The sequence below is a fragment of the Knufia obscura genome, assembly GCF_036327395.1.
Source record: "Knufia obscura strain CCFEE 5817 isolate CBS 148926 chromosome Unknown scaffold_3, whole genome shotgun sequence".
Classification (NCBI taxonomy): domain Eukaryota; kingdom Fungi; phylum Ascomycota; class Eurotiomycetes; order Chaetothyriales; family Trichomeriaceae; genus Knufia; species Knufia obscura.
The window spans coordinates 2,156,054-2,170,172 of NW_027042689.1; the positions used below are offsets into that span (position 1 = coordinate 2,156,054).

General features: G+C 50.2%; 5 protein-coding genes across 5 annotated transcripts; 1 reads left to right on the top strand and 4 right to left on the bottom strand.

Moving 5' to 3' along the window:
* Positions 1-707: 707 nt before the first annotated feature.
* RFC5 (Replication factor C (RF-C) subunit) lies at positions 708-1,811 on the bottom strand (the record flags this gene model as incomplete). Its single annotated transcript, XM_064872301.1, has 2 exons — positions 708-1,676; positions 1,725-1,811. The coding sequence occupies 2 exons, from the start codon at positions 1,809-1,811 to the stop codon at positions 708-710; spliced, it is 1,056 nt and encodes a 351-aa protein (XP_064732681.1).
* Positions 1,812-7,670: 5,859 nt separating this feature from the next.
* On the bottom strand, positions 7,671-8,780 carry PMZ80_003874 (uncharacterized protein; the record flags this gene model as incomplete). The annotated part of the gene is made up of 1 exon (XM_064872302.1): positions 7,671-8,780. The coding sequence occupies one exon, from the start codon at positions 8,778-8,780 to the stop codon at positions 7,671-7,673; it is 1,110 nt and encodes a 369-aa protein (XP_064732682.1).
* A 490-nt stretch (positions 8,781-9,270) lies between these two features.
* On the bottom strand, positions 9,271-9,888 carry PMZ80_003875 (uncharacterized protein; the record flags this gene model as incomplete). Its single annotated transcript, XM_064872303.1, has 1 exon — positions 9,271-9,888. One exon carries the CDS (start codon positions 9,886-9,888, stop codon positions 9,271-9,273), a length of 618 nt encoding a protein of 205 aa, XP_064732683.1.
* Positions 9,889-10,802: 914 nt separating this feature from the next.
* Positions 10,803-11,128, top strand: PMZ80_003876 (uncharacterized protein; the record flags this gene model as incomplete). The annotated part of the gene is made up of 2 exons (XM_064872304.1): positions 10,803-10,808; positions 10,856-11,128. 2 exons carry the CDS (start codon positions 10,803-10,805, stop codon positions 11,126-11,128), a joined length of 279 nt encoding a protein of 92 aa, XP_064732684.1.
* A 452-nt stretch (positions 11,129-11,580) lies between these two features.
* On the bottom strand, positions 11,581-12,357 carry tsn1 (Translin-1; the record flags this gene model as incomplete). The annotated part of the gene is made up of 2 exons (XM_064872305.1): positions 11,581-11,894; positions 11,946-12,357. The coding sequence occupies 2 exons, from the start codon at positions 12,355-12,357 to the stop codon at positions 11,581-11,583; spliced, it is 726 nt and encodes a 241-aa protein (XP_064732685.1).
* Positions 12,358-14,119: the final 1,762 nt, after the last annotated feature.

The following is a 14,119-nucleotide window of genomic DNA, read 5'->3' on the forward strand; positions in this document are numbered from 1 at the left end:
CATAGATCTTACTCCTGGATACTCCGTATCAAGGCTCCATCGTAATGATCTACAAGGATTGTTCGGGGCTTCTGGACTTTGTCGATCATCATTGAATCTTTTCCTGCAACATTGAACAGGAAGTCCGATGGTCCTGATGCAAGCACATCGACCGAATATCACACTGTTGGGGGAGCAGCGATTGTCAACTGTGCGACGGCTTTGGCATTATCTCGTAATGGCATCGTAAAACGTGGTTGACGCCTCCTGAGCAGTGACTGATCCCTGTCGTTGCAAGTGGACGCTCAAAGCTGCCCAGCACGCTGACGCGCAAGCAAAGCTGACGAAAGCTCTGGCTGCTTGCTACAAAGGTCGACGCTGATGCGTTTTCCAACTTCTTACTTGTATCTTGTTCCACCGCCGCTCATCGATATCATGGTATTGCTTTCTGCGGCAGATGCTTGCGCCGGATCGCTGCACATGTAACAGTTCCCGATGAAGTCTTGCTCGAATCACTGGCGTGGTTGAAATGAGTGAGATCGGCAATATTCAATATCCGTCTAGGTGTCCGGCTGAGGCATCACAACAAGAAGTGCTTCTTCATAAAATTTCGTAAAGGCTTGCTCGAATGGTCCGATTCATGGATAAAGACCTTCATGTACCTCCTCAACTCCATGCCTTGATCTTCCGTCACAATGCTCCATATATATATCAAATCTGTTCTACCTTCAAAGTGCACCGACAAGGAACATTTCGTATATACGCATAAACTTCGCAACAAACGCTTCGAGATGGAAGATCACCTTGCTGCCCTGCTTGATGCGATGTTCGTAGAATGCAGCCCATTTGACCACATCAGCTTTCAGCACCGGATCCACTAATTCGACCAGCTTGAAGCACAACACCTTGATGACCATCGTCGCGGGTATGCAATGCGTTAATAGGTCGTACAGCTTAGCTCTGACTTGCATGATCATTTGAGGACTTCGCTCCTTGACGCAATCCTGTGCAATCTGGCCTATAAGCACCTCCCAGTCTGGAGGTGGAATAGGCGTCTTTTCATTCACCTCTGGGTTCTGAGCATATATTGCCTCGAACATCAGAAGAGCTCGTCGGAGGTTTCGACCACTTTCTCTCGCTATTTTCTCATTGAGCGCGGGGACGATCTTCCAATTCTCTTTTTTGCCCGCAATTTGCAGAGCATCACATATCTCTTGGTGTGTTGGGGCAGCCACCCTGACCAGTAATGTTCTTGATCGGATAGGCGCAATGATTCCTGCAGTGCTGTTCGCCACCAGGATCAGCCGTACATTGTTGCTGTATTTCTCCATCGTCCTTCTCAGTGCAGCCTGGGCATCTCGACTTAGGCCATCTGCTTCGTTGATGACGACCACCTTGAATCGTTGTTTAGCGTTCAAGTCGACTTGCTGGGTTTGTGCAATTTCCTTCAGAAGCTCTTGGATGACCACTCTGTCGTAATTTCCGACATCGGAAGGCGTAATCTCGATATGGTAGACGGATGAGACGATGTTGAATTCGAGTTTGCGATTTGAGGATGTCTGGAAGACTCGACCATCGATCTTGATCTTCTCAGCACCTGGGCCGTACACAGCTCGTAGGGTCGCGAGGATTCTTGTTTTCTTGCCGGCGCCTGATGGGCCATAGAAGAGCATATGAGGAAAGTCTGCTGATGCCGCCTACAGACAGTAAGCATGGTGCTAATAGACTTCAGAGATGCCACCTACTAGGGACGCTAAGCGGTCACTGAGATCAGCATGGTATGTAAGTGCTTCTAGAGACCGAGGCCTCAGCTTGTCTACTAGAAGTGACATCGTTGTAAATGGTTGTCAATATAGATCTCTACATCGTTCGCTAGCGATAGAGGATGCAGCACGAGATAATCTCAAAGGGCACGCGTCGGGATGACTTCACGCGTTCCTTCCTAAAGTGGTTGCGTTGGGTCCACTCAAGGGCTGCACAGAGATGGGAGGCAACAGAAGCAAGTCCTCCTGCACGACGACAAGAGTTGAATCTCGGGGAAGTCCTGCCTGACACCCCTTTCGACTGCTCAAACTTCACGACGTCTCTTGACGTGTGCACGAAATCATTTCCTTCATTGTAAAGCTCCGAATTGACCATTTGAGGCCTCCCATTGTTGCACTTTTGCACCATCTCATGTCTTGTATATTGCGTACTGTTGCCCGCTTCTTACTAAATTACATTCTGTCCTGTTCTTCCCGAGATTTAGTATACGTGTTCCGTGTTTGGTGAGTCCTTCATATCAAGTTTTCACTGAGAAACCTCTTGTCAAGAGTCATGCAGCGCTCGCTCGATAGCTACCATGGTCTGCATGGAACGCCTGACAGCTTGCATCTCAGACAAGAGCTCATCAACATCCTCGATGTCCTTCTGTTCAGAAGGAGCTTCGTCAAGCAAATCGTTGAGCTGCCTAGCACACAAGTCCAACAGACTGGACTTGGCTTCATGCAATCTGTTGGCTGCGATACATCAGCAAAATCATGATACGCGCGTTCAGGCAACTTACACAGGTCTTCCTTGGCCGCTGCATCTGCAACAATAACTTTGAGCAATTTGCTGGCCTGGTTGGTTGGTGGTGAAACTGGCATTGCTCCGCCCTGAGGCAGCCGGCCATCAATTTGCGTCTCCGCCTGACCATCGACGCTCATGCCGGATCCTCGTCCAATGCGTCGGCGGTCTAGTGCACCTATCTGACCGATCTCGTCCGAAAGATGTTTGGCGGCGTTCATCCTTGACTTCATGTCCGTATTCATGTTGAGTGCTGCGCAAATTACGAGTTGACACTTGCAGAACAGAAGTGCCACTTCTAATAAGGCTTGGAGTATCTTATGGTACAAGGCTGGCTCTTGCTCAGGTATGGCAGCAGAGATGATGAGGAATGTCAAAAATCTAGGAAAGTCAAGCTCGATCTCGGCCAGCTCGACACATGGACAAAGTACTTCAGAAGAAGCGTGGTACTATGATGTTCAACGCCAGCTTCAATGTCTATCCACTTGCCTCACACTTTGAGACACATGTTTATTAGGCCGGTGCCAGTGATCACATGCTGTACATCTTTCGGGCTCTTGTTCAGACAGGCCACGCAGGGCAAATGCCATCTCTTGGGACATTGAGACCATAATCCGCCACCTCTAATGTCGTCTTCGATTTGCAGCATTTAGCACTGTACCCCACCTTTGGCCGAACAGCACGAGGTAGCAAAGTCATGTTGAAAGACGGTTTCACATAAAGGACCAATAAGCACAGATGTCAAGAACAATGCAGACGCGAAGGTGGATTTACATGTATCTCGGCCCACTAGTTCGCAAAATGAAAGCACTATCGATTAGCTAAGCGAAGATGGAGTGGAACTGGTGGGATTGTACGCCTAGTGTCTGCTACTCTAGGCTGGTTCCTTGCTGGACAAAAACCAGTTTGGCTGGTCATTTTCTGATTGCTTTGCTTAGCAGGAACCAGCACAGCCTGCTTTCCGCCGCGTTGCATAGCTTCCGTCGGCTCAGAAATGCAGATTTCATGTAAACGTCCAGCAGCAGCCCGACGGCTCAGCAACAGAACTTGCTGTCATTGACATAATGAGCTGAGCACACTAAGCAGTAAGCGCCGGCAATCGGACGCTAAACTAAGCAGATCGGAGATCGAAGTCTGCAAGGATAACGAACCTACAGTAAACTCCGAATGCTATGCGTTGGCCGAAACTGTTGTTTCGCGACGAAATCATTGCACAGTGATGCCCATCTACCAAGCATTGCCAGCTTGCGCTGCATCACGACCAACGAGAAGTGCTTTGCAAGCGCGTAGCAACCAGTGGCATGGAAGGAAGGTAAGCGAGGTATAAACCGTCTAGCAAGAACTATTGGCCACATATTTGTCCTGCACCTAGCATATGGGCGCGGCACTTTGGCTATGACCATAGCGAGCACAGGTTGGTATATGAGGACTGTCGCTGCGTCCCTTCAGTCAGGTTTGATAGCTTTAAAACGCGGATGAACGAACGAGTAACACTAAACCGACCTTGACAGCAAGAACCATGGTGCTGGAAGACACTATACGGATGCTATCAAACCATGCAATAATTATGTTTGTTGCAAGGTACAGCCGAGATCTGTGTAACCCTGGCGGCAGATTATTATTACAGCGGAGAAAGCGGTAGATATTTAGCATATGTATGCTTAGAGACATGAGACAACAAATTAGAGTGGGGCTCTCACGATGGCCCAGTAGATCGTTCCACGACCACGGAAATATTTACTGTTCAGCTAGAAGTTACAGCATTAAAGCAGAGATGTCTCACCATCTGCACGGCCGAAATGTCACTGCATTTCTCGACTTGAGATAAGAACAACCTTAGTATAAGGGGTGCTGCCGACGCAACGAGGACGTCCTCCTGAATCATGTCGTCATTGACCACTGATGCTATGAAGGCTTCGGAATGTCCACACTCTACATCGACGTTACCTCATGCTCAGACTAAAATCACGGCGCAAATTTCCACAATTCCTAAGATTCTGCCTAAGCATTTTAGCTCTTACGCTACGATTTAGTACTGCTAGAATCAAAATTAAGAGGAAAGGGCCCGGACAGAATCGCCGTTTATTTAGTCTGATCGCAGAAGGTCCAAAACGAAGTTTGGCGTGGTAAAAAACGTGCCACCATAGTAAAGCGACCTTTTCAAACGACAGCGACGTCCGATTTCAGACTGGCAGAACCTCCCCCTGTTTTTTTCAGCTTCTGGCATAGAAAATCCTTCCCTCTACCTCAGACGACTGTTTGCAACTTCGTCCGTCTTCTTTCCGTCGATTCACAGCCTCCTTTCGATTTCCAATGGCACGCCGATCGGACCCTTCCGTTTCCCTCCAGCTTCGTATCAGTTTTCGGCTTTCCTTATTCATACCGCCTATCTGAGGCTCAGAAGCCAAAGAATATCCTCAGACAAAAGGAAGAAGAGAAACTTACCTGAAATTCATCAAATGCTGAGGGCCAACGGAGGGTAATAGAAAAGAGAGGAAAGTTGAAATCCAAAATCGAGGGAATTGCAATCAGACCCTCGCTGCGCTCGAGCTCGGTGGGTACAAAAATCAGCTGTGGAACGAGCTAATTAGTAGGCGTTCATTAGCTACTGTTAGCATCAGATAGCGCAGCAAGAGGGTCTGATTAATGAGGTAACATCGACGTCTATTGTGCCACGGACCTTCTGCTCCATAAGCGAATAATTCAATAACCACGCGACCGGCTCTATCGAATGTTGGTCACGGACTTAATACAAATTTAGCCCGCACTTGTCAACTTGACAGAGGTCTTTTCCCATGGGCTGCAGATCGTTCAGATGAAGAGCTTCACCCCCTGGTCGACTCACCTTCGCGGCGCACACATCAGTGTCCGAAGCAGTGACGGAAGGGAGACGGAAGCTGCCATCATGCAGCGATGCTAGTCAATACGAGAGCCAGGACACGACCAGCAGCCAGTGCGGAACAAATATTCCGATTCCTGATGTACTTCATTAGGCACGGCTACATTGTCGAGGCAGTGATCGCAAATAGAGCCGGTCATCTACTATATGACCTGCATAGACAGGCGTGAAGGAGGCTTGAATAGCTATGTCTACATCACTGGCTTCCGTGCGGTCGTAAGCACATGGTACCCACCATCATCAGCTCGTGAAGGAGATGTTGCTGCTCGATAGCGACAAATTCGAAAAGGCAGTCAGCTCGCAAGCGGGCAACCCCTGTCCTTCGGAGAGTCTGTTTCTCAGTGTTCTACGCCACATTCTGAACGGGAAGTTAGGGATTGTCCGCTGTCTGTGGGTGTCTGGTTCATCCTAGGCAACCGTCTTACCATATGTTGAATCTGGAGGAACACTAGTTGAAGTTAGGAAACGCCCACTGACGGCGAAGGGCATGCATGCGTGATCAAACTCCTCAAGGGTATAGCGGGCCGCTATCGGTAGCACAGGGTCACGCCGTCACCACTCAGTGGGCACGGTAATGATATACACTAGCGCAGGGCAGAATTTGCCTTGCTTGCTAGTCAGATCGAGCTTACATGGTTTATCTCAGGGTTGCAACATGGGCTTCAGACAAGGCGGGAAAGATAACTGTACGAAGCGCTCAGCGAGCTCAATACAGATCATGAGGTACCTCTAACACCTGTTTTGGCAACACACTAACGGGTTCATGCAGCAAGCGACCTCGCCTAAACTCCTTACAACCCCGGAACTGCTAAGCGAGGTCACTAGCACGATCTTTAAGCCACAGCAGTCAGCTGGTCAGGTCAATTCAAGCTCCGTTGACACAGTTCTTCATGCAACAAACAAGCTCTGCTAAACATGCGAGTATCCAGCAAGATCGAGATCGATAGACAGACCCATAAGCTAGTCGCTTTCGGAGAACCATGTCGTGTTTGTCACCACTTTCGGGTGCGGAATTCCGGGTTACCACTGACTTGGACATGGAGTATGCTGAAAAAATACCACACTTCCGGCCCGTTCATCCCGAAGACTTAGTGGTCGCTGAACAACAAACAGTATCATCCAAGATGCCCTACTTTGTTGAAGAGGCCCAGATATGAAGGTAGGCACCAGATGGATAGCCTGAAGGCTGGCCGGCTGTCATGTCAAGAATGCGCCTCGAGCGACTGTCTCGAACCGACCTGTTCGAACGAACACTGGTTTCCTACGCCCGACGTTGAAACGAGTCCATGCCACCGCTTCGCGTACCAGGTGGCAACAATAATGTCATCAACAGCGTGCCGCCTCACCCTGAGCTTTGATCCTACCGAAACCCCACAAGCGTTATCACCCAATCGTCTTACCTGGTTCTATAACTGGGAGTGCAATTGTATACACCATGCGATCACGCTGACATACTCAGGCTCAAGCCATGGCCTAGCTACTGACCATCCATGAGTGCTTCAACCTTCCACGAGTGCCAACAAGGCAGGAACGAGCCTACCATCGAGCGCTGATATCGTCTCCGGAATACCAGCTCCGCGATTGCAGCGTGCAACTCCTTAGTAGGGTTCACTCGGATCAGCCTGGATCAATGCGCTCTGTAATTCGTCGCAAGGTAGGCATGAGGGACTAATCATTTCTCTTCACTTTCCATGCCGATGGACGTGAGGGTTGCAATGCTTCGTGTATTGACCTTGCTGCGCTAGATACATGAGAAAATAGGATGAGCACAGACACTCGAGTGCACACTTGCCCATTGCTTCTCGTAGCTTCCTTGGATTGGCACCCGCATTCTAACACCTTGGCTCCTTCGAGAAGAGTCTTTGCATCCTGACCAGTGATAGTCGCGGTTTCTTGCCTGGGCCAAATCCTCCTTTGTGCCTCAACAGCAGCGGCATATCAATAGGCAATTGAAGGCTTGCGTCGACCTAGCCTGCAACGAGGGAATATCATCTTTCTTTCGTCCTTGCCAACATGAGTACTCCAGCGTCCATTTCGTATCCAAATGGCCTCCCAAAAATGCTGTCCTATTATGTCTGTACTTTTAACCACTTTGACGAGCTACTCGGCACCTTACGATAGTCGCTCGGCCATCAAAAACGCAGTCTCACAAGCTTCATATGAAACAGAAGAGTAGAAGTATCATTCATCGAGAGCGATGCCCACATATTCATTCAGCAAAATGGAAAACATATATATATACTCATCACAAATCACTCTTCATCTCCTCAACCCCATAGACCTTATTCACCTTCTCCACCTTCCTCCCTGCATCCTTCCCCCCCAACGGCCCAAAATACTCCCCAAACAACCTCTTCAAATCCTTCTCCCTTAGCTGCATATGCTCCCCCCTTACCTTCTCAAACTTCAAGTTACCCCCCTCATCCAACTTTTTCAACCCAATCCAATCCTCCTCATAAATCGTCCGATTCCTCACCCCCACCACCTCCCCACTCGTCATGTTAACCTGGCTGAACCACCCACTCTCCTTGGGTATAACCGTCGCATCATCCTCGAACATGACCATCACGAAGTTACGCAAACTCGCCAGATTCTTCTTATATGTAGCGTTCTTGACGGGTCTTTCATTATTGATATCTGCGAGGAAATTGCTGTAATTAAGGTAATTCTCGTAATCCTCACTATCCCTGTAGTACTGCGCGGGGACTACGTGGCTCTGGACGTAGTGGGACCAGACTGTAGAGCTCTTCAACAGCGCATTCGCGGCGTGACACACCAAATCCGTCGCACTTTTACACTTCTCAAATGCACTGATCCCATTATGTTGGCTGCCGAATGTAATCAGACTGCGGACAGGCGGGTTATTACATCGTTCAATATACCCCCGTAGAAACTGTCCGCCCTGCGAGAACCCCACTGCGTCGACGGCGGGCGCGGTGGACAGGATGGGATCGCGTTGCAGGGTTTCGCAGACGAGATCGATTTGCTCGGTGACGTTGCCGAAGAAGGAGGCGCTACGGTCCGAGGGGGAGGTTGTGGCGGAGATGAGGTGGACGTAGGTTCCTGGATGGGTTTCTTCGAGGAGGGAGGCGGTGTCGCGGAGGCCGTCGGCGTTTGAGGCGTCGCCGAGGCCGTGCCAGAGGATTACGGGGAGGGGGGAGTCGTCGTCGTCGTCGTCGTCGTCGCTGGCGTGGATGGGCTGCTGACTGTATTTGTGGGTGCTGATTGTGCTGTCGGAGGGGTCATCTCGGATGATGGTTATGGGCGTGTTGAGGAGGGCTTCGAGGTTGACTTCTAGTGGTGGGAGGGCGAGGGCTGATGCCGTTGCGGCGAAGAGGATGATGTTGCTGAGCATGTTCGGGGCTAAGCCACAGGGAGAAATGAGCTCAGTGTTCCGCGACAGTGGGACGCAGTAAGATATGGAACCTCACGGAGCGCGATGTCGAGAGCTAAATGTCTTCAAATAATCCAGGTGTGAGCAGGCAACTCAATTGTTTACTATTCCAGAACCGCGGTACATGCTGATGACGTACACGATCGGCGTGGTCGCAAATAATAATGTTCGCGACAAACAGGAAGTACCACTGGGATACTCTGGAATGGTGTAGCATTGAGTGACCCCCAACCGGTGGGTTTATTAGGCTGAAGGTATACTAGGAAGCTGCTTTGGACAATGATATGCATAGATATCTGAACCTGGACATCTCTTCGTGTTAAGGAACAGCACACAGAGATGCAGAAGCCGCACTAGGAGCAGGACGTCCATCAGGAAGAAGAAAGATAGATCATAGCTCTTCCAGCTGTCTAATCAGCTGCTTGACCCTGACCTCCATAGGCGATAATCCCTAATCATCGTCGTGTATCGTAATACCATTACCAGGCGCATCTTCAGTCGTCGCAGCCTCCTTCTCCTCGCCATCCTCATCAACGGACCTCTTAGGTATCTGCAACGGCTTCTTCACCGTCGCCACCTTCTCACCTCCCTCCTCAACCCCGTCAGTCCCAGGCGTATCCTCCCTCCCACCCTTCCCCCCACCCTTCATCTTCCTCTTATTCCTCCTCGCCCGATTCTTCTTCGTCCTCTCCTCATCCCTCAACCTCTTCTCCTCCAACTCCCTCTCCCACTTCGCATCATCCTCCTCCTTCTTCGCCTCCTCATCCATAGCCCTCAACCGCTCATTCTCCCTCCGCCTACTAGCCTTGTACACGTGGAACTCGCCTGAGCCTGCGCCGGCCGACGACCCCTGCACATTCGCGACGATTTCTGGCGGTGCGGCTAGTTTCGGTTTTGTTTCTGAGGAGAGGGCGGGGATTTCGACGGGGCGCTCGGGATCCCACATCAGATTTTCGATCTCGTTTGCTTGGGTGGCTAGGGCTGTGTTTGCGCCTCGGAGACGTTTTACGGGGCGGCGCGAGCGAGGGTCTGCGGAGGTGGGGATTGCTTCTGGTACGGGTTCTGACATGTTGGGAGTGGTGTGTGGATTGTGCGACAGTGAGGAGTGTGGGTGCTAAGGTGATCAGTAGAGGTGTAAGTTGCGACTTTGTAGGCAGATATTTGAGAGCGCAAGAAATGGTTCGAAGCCGAGTCAGAAAATCATGCAGCCTTAGATATCAGGCAGCAGGCACGTCGATGGTTTGACAGTGAACGGGTGGCAGGTGGTGAGAAAGGTCTTTATGATGCTATCAGTCTTACTATAGCAGCGTATCGTGTTAACAGGCTTGAGCTGGACCAGGACGAATGTAGCCTCTTCAGGTCCTTCCTTCCTGCCAATGCCTTGGCTTTGAGTAGCAGCACTCGATGGGTCAGGGCTGTGGCATGGGGACCAACGTGCAAACGCGGGTATGTTACACGAAGCATCTTATGCGTAGGAAGATGATCCTTGTCATGAGGCTCGAAGTGGTGTGAGCGCGACATCTGGGCGTGCGCACCCATGCGTTGAAGCTGGAATGGTGCCCAAAAGTGTTCCGCGTAGCAAGGGCACTGAAGCTAGAAGATTCACGATTCAGGCACGAAATCTTGTGATTGGCACGGCGAACACATTTTGGCGGACGCCCAAGCTGAAGCAAGCTAAATTTCAGTCGCGTGCTAGAGTATGACATCAGCGGGGTACGTTGTTCCTTCCTATGATGCAGTAGAGCATGGACTGAGCAGCAATATTCAAAACTGCTCAAAATTCGTGTGCTGATACTCTTTCTTCATATCAACCACAAACAACAGCACCTTGAACTCCAGACAGATCAATCAAGAACCAGATATACAACCGCCAACATGACAGACAAGACTTTCCACGTTACCTCTGAGGACCTCCGAAACGAGGAAGCCAAACAGTCAAAGTTTCACGGTGGTGAAATCCCAAAGGACTCTGATGTATCTGCTATGAAGGTATGCTTCGTTCAGGTCCTCGCCAGAGCACGTACTGACAGTCCCAGCAACTGCTATCCGAGCAAGAGTCCAAAGAAGACCAGATCGACCGAGTGAAAGCCGGACTACCCCTCCCAGATGACCCACCTGGTTCAGCAGACCTTCAGAGCGCAGACGGCAGAACTGTGAACGTAGGATCTGGCGGAGTGAACGCTAAGCTCGGCACTGGCAGCAGCTCAGGTTTGAGAGAACCAGCGACTGCTGAATCGAGTGCTAGAGTGGATGGTGAGCAGTACGGCAAGGAGACTCAGCCATCTATCAACCCAAAGTCCAGCGGTTGAGATGTCGAAAGCAGACATGCATGAGTAAAGAGGAGCATTGGTAGAGCAAATCTCCCGGTGAATCGGTAGCATATGCGGCGTCCGATGGATAGAATAGTCTCTCAGCTTGAACAGCTTCAGGTTGAAAATATGATTATATCAGCCACAAACACATTCGGCAGTAGCTCATGTTGCGCTTCTCCTACAACTTAGCTCAATTGAACTCGTGTTCCTCGTGTTAGCTTGTAGCCATGGCGTGTCGTGACTGTGGCATGTTCTCTCGACACAATCACAAAGCTCACCCTCATGTGTCGTAAGATGTATGATCATGCTGCAAGGTCTGCTCACAAGCCTTCTGCGTGTGACAACGAGCAGTGCACGCATGCCTAGAGGTGATTCTCTGCTGCTGCCGTCTCTCAAGCGACCCCCCTTCTTCGTGATTGCATTGTTTCCATACCTAGTATGCAACCTCTTCAGCTTATGCTCTGTTCTTCCTTAGGTAGCAAGCCTCTTAAGCTCAAATCGTAGACGACATCTTCTACCTTCTTGACGCTGTACTTTATACCGTCACTTCTCCGCCTGAGGGCATCGTTCTTGAGGTTCAACAACTGGAAGCCTGCATGTATGTCCTTGATAAATTTGCTGATCTGTAGAGGTCTGGCATAATCACCCAGCGTGACTGAGTTCGGAGCAAGTCTTGCAAGCTCTTCGATGGTGGTGCAGAGGGCAAGGAGGTAGTCTTCGATTGCAATGTGGAAAGTGTCCTGGTCCTTGACATTGACAGGCACTATCATGTATTAGCTGCGGTGTTTGAGGGTAGAGTGCGTTAGAAGCTCACCATTAAAGAAACTACCAATCTCCTCAACAGTCACGAGTTGACCTGTTTCAAGCCAGCGATGTAGCTGAACATTGCTGATCAAATGCTGCACATCCCTCTGCCATAGCTGATTCCACTTGTAGAATGGATATTTGCTTCCCTCAGCTGCGAGAGCCTGCACTGTCTGAACTTGTTGTTGGATTGCTTGCTTCGATGGGTCGAGTACTTCTGTGGATAGAGCTGAAGACGGCACATTGTGTATACGTGACAGCACTGATTGTGTTAATCTTCCCTGCTTCGAAAGGTTGTCTACTAAGGTCTTGAGCTGATCTCGAATCTCTGACTCTTCGTCAATTTTTGCTTGTAGAGATGTGAAGATTCCAGTGTCAATGAGAGATGCGCCGGTCGGCGTAGGACCGTTCGTAGATGCCATGATGAAGGGACGTGTAAGAATAGATCTGCCGTGTAGTCGCAGCCGCGTGGTTTTGTCGCTGGTATGTAGGAGCTGAACGCGTCTGCTGCAGTCAAAGTTGATCGCGCTTTCTACAAGTTTTTCATGTGTCGCGATCTCTCACAACGAATACACACAACATCGCTACAAACTTGTCAACAGGCTACCAACGATTCAACCTACACAAGAGAACCATACGACGAGCAAATTGCAGCTGCTCATGAGGCACGTCGTTCGAGTTCGACAAAGCACGAAGTTGCGCCATTGCAGGATCGCTACGTTGTTTTGCGCAACGCCTACCCTCGGCGGTGATCACTGTTATATGAACCTCACCTTATGTCGTTGGGGACTTGCGAAGGGTTCGGGGCATCGGACCTAATCTTTAGGCGCTACAAGTGCCTGGAAGCACAGTCCTGGTGATCACTACTGACCCCTTTGGCTTCGGTGCTCGGCAAACTTTCCTCAACCGATAAGGTCCGCATATCAGATGACCCCCCCTATTGGGACACATTGGAAGCCAGCGCCGTTCTGGGCTTATGCAATCTACTGCCTCCCCTGGTTCTCCTTCAGGTGCCCGTTGTATGCCATGTCGCCGCGGACAGGACCTCTTCTCCGGCCAACCCACCATGTTGCTTCTTCCTCAGGGACTCGCTCAAGGCAAGCTCATGATGAAAAAGAGATTTGCTGCAGAAGGCGGTAGTGTAAGGCCAACGCAACAGTGACTCGCACCATGTACAAGTACAGAGGGTGCTCGTCGAGGTACAAAAATAAGGATAATCGAAGTAATCGCCCGTGGGCGAATCCTAGACTGTTGATGTCAGCATGGTCCCATGGATGTCGATACTCTTCTGACTCACGATTAAACTAAGAAGAACAGATACTACACTTGATCTAAGCCAAAAGGCAAAGCTGTGAAGCAGTCAGCAAGATGTTCTTCGAAGGTAGGGGTCGATTGGGTGGTACTGACAGAGCTGAAAAGCAGGAAAGAAAGTTGCGACGAAACACCAGAATATATACCCTAGCAAATCTGCGCAAGGCTGCCAAGATTACTGTCAAAGGCTGGGCGTCGACATGTGATCTGGTGATGCAAAGGTGAAAGTGCTACACGCTAGCAAAGTCTTCACTGGGTCTGCTGGAAACGGTGGCGACCGGAAGTTGCAAGGTTGATGCAGCAGTGAACAGCACGTGACCTGACACAGTGAGGAACCTGTGCTCACTTGCTCACGGAGGAAGGCAAATTGTGCTGCGAGTTCCGAAGGAGAGCACGGTGTCAGGCAAGGGAAGAGGAGTTTATGGCTCGACTACTCCGAACGCTTCGAGCCCCAGGACCAATTGTAGCCGTCAACTCATCACAGGTCGCACACTACTTGAACACTACTATCGCGACACATTATTCAGTGCCATACGCTAGCAATGACTGCAATTGATGGTACCAATCAAGCTAGACGAATATCAGATCGTGCTGAGAGCATTCGACACGCTAATACGAGGTGTCCGCTATATGAGGGAATGGTAAGGTTCGTCCAATCGTGTCTATCCACAAGTAGAGCAAACGTACCTCTGCTCGCAGAACACCACAAACCAGTACATTGTAGCGAACCCCGATTCGTGCCTCCGGAAGCACAGAGAACCTCGAAGCAGCATCCAGAAGCAAACCGGCGGCGGGACGACTAAGCTTCAGGGCAATAGTTTATGTAATTACGGTAAGGCCGGGGAACGGCACACCAACAGGGCTCGAATACGA